This window comes from Myotis lucifugus, unplaced genomic scaffold (assembly GCF_000147115.1).
Source record: "Myotis lucifugus unplaced genomic scaffold, Myoluc2.0 scaffold_234, whole genome shotgun sequence".
Taxonomy (NCBI): Eukaryota; Metazoa; Chordata; class Mammalia; order Chiroptera; family Vespertilionidae; genus Myotis; species Myotis lucifugus.
The window spans coordinates 1,815,615-1,820,379 of NW_005871282.1; the positions used below are offsets into that span (position 1 = coordinate 1,815,615).

General features: G+C 50.6%; 1 protein-coding gene across 1 annotated transcript in view; it reads left to right on the plus strand.

Annotated features, from left to right (window-relative positions):
- Positions 1-4,765, plus strand: part of ZSWIM2 (zinc finger SWIM-type containing 2) — a 97,253-nt gene that overhangs the window by 87,248 nt on the left and 5,240 nt on the right. Inside the window, 6 exon segments of the mRNA XM_023762118.1 lie at positions 596-636; positions 969-1,015; positions 1,017-1,180; positions 2,605-2,856; positions 3,679-3,763; positions 4,155-4,267. Coding sequence (XP_023617886.1) covers positions 596-636; positions 969-1,015; positions 1,017-1,180; positions 2,605-2,856; positions 3,679-3,763; positions 4,155-4,267 — 702 coding nt within the window.

Genomic DNA, 4,765 nt, shown 5'->3' on the forward strand with positions numbered 1-4,765 from the left:
TGTAACTCACGTTTCACTGTATATTAACTATAAACCGGATGGAATACAAGTATTTAATGTGCTGAAATATACTTAATATATTCAGTATACATTTAATATATATATTACCCACTTTTAAAAAAATAGTCATATTCCATTTTCATTGGTAATTTTGAAAGTATTTTTCCTGTCACACAGTCCATGGCTCATGTCGGAAAATAGCCATTAGGTGCTCTCTCCAGAAAATCACTCCATTTCTGCGAGGAGGAGACGTCTGGGAAAGTTAGAGGGAGTCCTGTGACTCCCCGAATCCCCCACTAGCCTCTCTGCAAAGGACCTGATGTCAGGAAGAAATGCCTGGACCCCGTCCGGCAAATTCCTTTCCTGTAAATGTCTCTCGTTTCCGTTTGTCATACTTTTTTCACACGTGCTCATTTTAAAGCATAAATGTGACTGCTTTCATAACAGAAAGCTGGTGAGGGTTTTCAGTTTATCCTCTGCATTCAGGAGTATGAATTCTATAATGCCGTTCCTACTCTAAAATTAAAATGAGGTCATTTCTGAGGGCCTATCAGAAATAAATGTGTTGTTTTGTTTTTCTACTTGTGAATCTTAGGATCTTGTTGAAAAAATTCAAGCTTCCAAGGAATCATGAATGTAAGTTGTATGTGCTCTTATACAAACTATTTTGAGGTTCACAAATTATAATCCTACAATTAACCCAAAACCCTTCAAATGCACTCATTGCACGGGCTCCGCTTAGTAAGGAAAGCGAGGTACTGTCCACTCTTTTTATAACTCAGTCTTTTCTGACCGTTTGGCTCTGGAAGGAACACAAAGCAGTGATGAAGGTGATGTAATCACTCCCCCCACTGTCTTCCTGACACTGGAAAGAAAAGGCTGACTTGCAGCACCAGCCGTTATGTCTGTGACGCTCTCACGCTGCTGCTGGACTTTAACGCCCGGGGCGGGGGGGGGGGGTCCGCTAGACGCTTTGCAGCTGGGCCTGGTGGAAGGAGAGATCGACGACCTGCTTTCGGGGGGTGGGCTGCCTGCCGTCCGCCCCCAAACCAGCCAACGACCCGCGTGCGCACACGGAAGGCGAAGGGGGCGCCAAGCAGAAGGAGGTCGGCCCGGAGGACATCTGCCCCATCTGCCAGGAGCTGCTGCTGGAGAGGAGGCTTCCTGTCACCTTCTGCAGGTGCTGTTCCCACCTCCACCTCGTGAGAACATCCTAATGCCATGTGTTCGTAACTGACGCCGGATGGCACGCTGTAGGCAAACATTATACATTTAAACGCTGTGTTTCCTTGGCCTTCTCTTTTTTTAAAAAAATATATTTTATTGATTTTTTACAGAGAGGAAGGGAGAGGGATAGAGAGTTAGAAACATCGATCAGCTGCCTCCTGCACACCCCCTACTGGGATGTGCCCGCAACCCAGGTACATGCCCTTGACCGGAATCGAACCTGGGACCCTTCAGTCCGCAGGCCGACACTCTAGCCACTGAGCCAAACTGGTCAGGGCTCCTTGGCCTTCTCTTGGCTCCCAATCTATATGCTGTGGGAGGCCCTGTTCTTACTCTGAATATTTCTGGGCTACATTTTAAAGGGTGAAAATGGAAACCTAACTCTACTCTTTCCACTTTAAGTTTATTAAAGTCGAATATTCTTGACATTTCTCTTTTAACACACGAATAAATGCCATGGTTTAGAATAGTCACAGAGAGTTTTCCAAAAGTAAAGATTATTTTACTTTAAATGATAAAAAAAAAAATTCTGTTTTTCAGAGCTCTGTTTGTAAACCTAATAATTCAGAGTGTCACACAACGGTTCATTAAGTGTCACCGTCAGCTACTCTCGAAGGCAGCTGGGTTTGGAAAATGTGGAAGCCGTTTGCTATTGAGCATTTTTTCATTCTTTGTTTTCCCTCCCGATCTTTTGCCAAAATTGTATCCACACGTAGTTTTCACCACCTCCCCAAACACTGTGTCTCTCAGGAGACGTTCACTGGGTGCTGCCGCATATCGCGGGGTTTCCAGAAAGAGAAGGTGGCAACCTGCTCCCAGCGTGCTTTTTATTTAAAAAGGCAGCAGGCCCTGGCGGTGTGGCTCCGTGGTGGAGCATCGGCCTAGGAGCCAGGAGCTCAGGGCTCCATTCCCGGGTTACAGGCTTGGTCCCCAGTGAGGGGCGTGCAGGAGGCAGCAGATCACTGGTTCTCTCTCATCATTGATGTTTTTCTCTCTCTCTCACTCTCCCTTCCTCTCTGAAATCAATAAAAATATATATTTTTTAAAGTAATAATCATTGTTATAATGTTCCCTTTTGTTAATACTATGTGCAGTCTCACTTTACAAATGGAAAATATTTTCATGCTGCAAAATTTTTTTACCACCATTTCGTTGAATGGGGGGAATTAGCTTGGAATTCTGATGCAGTAAATTAAAGATGACAGTTTAGACAGACAAGAGAAGATAGAGTGGGCGCTGACGTCAGCCAACGAGTTATAGCTGGAAGCTCGGGGTCTGTTTTTATGGGAAGTAAAGATGGCAGCAGAGAACACTGTCTTTACACACATTTACAGAACCCTGTGCACACAGATGGCAACCTCACTTCGTTCCTCACAGGTTTGGCTGTGGCAATAACGTGCACATCAAATGCATGAAGATCCTGGCCAACTACCAGGATGCGGTGTCCAGCACGTCTATGCTGAAATGTCCGCTGTGCCGGGAAGACTTCGCACCGTTAAGCCTGATCTTGGAGGAATTCAAAAACGCGAGCAAACTGGTGACCGTGGCGGAGAAGGAGCGGCTGGACAAGCAGCTGGGGATCCCCTGCAACGGCTGCAAGCGGTGCCCCATTGAGGGGACGTGTTATAAGTGAGTGTCCGCAGGGCCGCGGGGGACGCAGCCTGAGGCCCAGGCATCTGGGCCGCCTCCCTCCTCCCCTCCTAACGGAGCCTTTTCCTTTGCCCGATGGGCAATGGGCCTGTGGGGAGGGTTTCCAGACTGGGAGGTACGGGAGCCAGGACCCCAGAACTTCACTGTCCCCTGCTCTTCCCTCGCCCGAGGGCAGGGCTCTGCACGCTCCCCAAACCCCCCCGCCCCCCCCCCCAGCAGCGAGATGCCGAGTGGTACCGCCTTGGGGTCCTGGGCCGGCTTTGCTGATGGTCCTGGACGAATTCCCACGCTCAGAGCCCTGCTCGGAGCCTCTCCCCCTCACTCATGGCCCTTTGTTCTCCTGCGTCCCCCGGGCCAGCGTCAGCCCGGGGCTCTCGGAGGGGACAGGACGAGGGGACACAGAAGAGGGGGGCGCTGTGAGCGGGAGGGCAGGCTCAGAGGTGCTGCCCCGCTTTCCCTGAGGTGAAGGGGGGGCCACAGGAGGAGCAGGAAGGCGGGTGGGCGGCCGGGAAGGTGGACGACAGGAGAGCCTCTCCTCCAAGAGGAAATGCGTCCTCCTGGGCCCCTGGATTTCAGCCACGGAGACCCTCAGGCTTCTGTCTTACAAAACAGTAACTAGTAAGAGGCATTGCTCAGGCTGCTACCTGTGTTGACGCTTGTTACCATAGCAACAGGAAACTAACACAAGGTGGGACCTTTAGCCGGGCCTCGGCACATCTGCCTGGCTCCCAGGAAGTTCTGGCCAGAATTCTTCATCCCCAACCATCCAAATAACCGGGTTTTCCCTGCGCGCGTGTCCAGGTGCGCCCAGTGCGAGGAGTACCACCTGTGCCAGGACTGCTTCCACAGCTGCGGCCACGGCCCCCACGCCTTCACCTTCCGGGAGGTGAGTGTCCCCGAGGGGCACCGGGTGGGCCCCCTGGGAAACGGGATGAAGTGCATCTGAGAACAGCAGGACTCGATGGTGCTCTGGAGAAGAGTGAGATGAGACTGAACAGACACCCAGGACCGTGATTTTGGGAGAGCTTTCCCACAGGGACGTGCCAGGCAATCGGTACGTACGTTCGTGATCTGTCAGACCCAGCACAGTGACAGGCGTGACAGCGTTGTACAGTCGTCAGGACAGCCATCGAGCCTGACGACACATTCTTAGAGAGATCTGACCATGACAGACTGAGTTTCGTATCATGTGACTGACGTGCAGCCTATGAACTTTAATTCGCAAAATAAAAGTGTGTGTGATCGGCACAGAAACATGGACGTTTTCTCTCTTACAGAAGAGAAATCAAAGATGGAAATCGCTAGAAAGGAGATCAGATGAGACTGAAAAATACAGAGATGTCAGCAATGACATAGAAGAACAGACGCCACGTTTTCAAGAAAAGCCAGGGTGAGCTCCTCAGTGCAATTCCGTGGAGGACGTGGGGCACTTATACAATGAGTGAGTTGGACAAGTTTCTTTCAGTCCTTCATTCGGTAAATACATGCTGAGTCCTCATTACAGGCCGGGGACGTTGCCGTGAGCAGGTGGGGGCGAGGCCTGGGTCAGACGGCGTAAACCCAGGCCCAGGGCAGCCGGGTGGGCTGCCTGCCTCCGGGCAGTGACATCCGCTTGGCAATGGGGATGATTCTAAAACCAGCCGCGCGCGCGGGACTTCTGTGAGTCTGAAGGGAGTTAACACACACAGCAAATATTCCAATCACCCCGCCTGTCATTAGTATTAATTCTACCAGAGGTTGTACCAGGTCCTGGGGAAGTAGTATAGTAATTAAATGATCCTCTTCAGAAATGTAAAATTAAAACTGACACATTATGTATGCACCCCTGTGTTCACAGCAGCGCCGTTTACAATAGCCAAGATCGGGAAACAGCCCAAGTGCCCGTCAG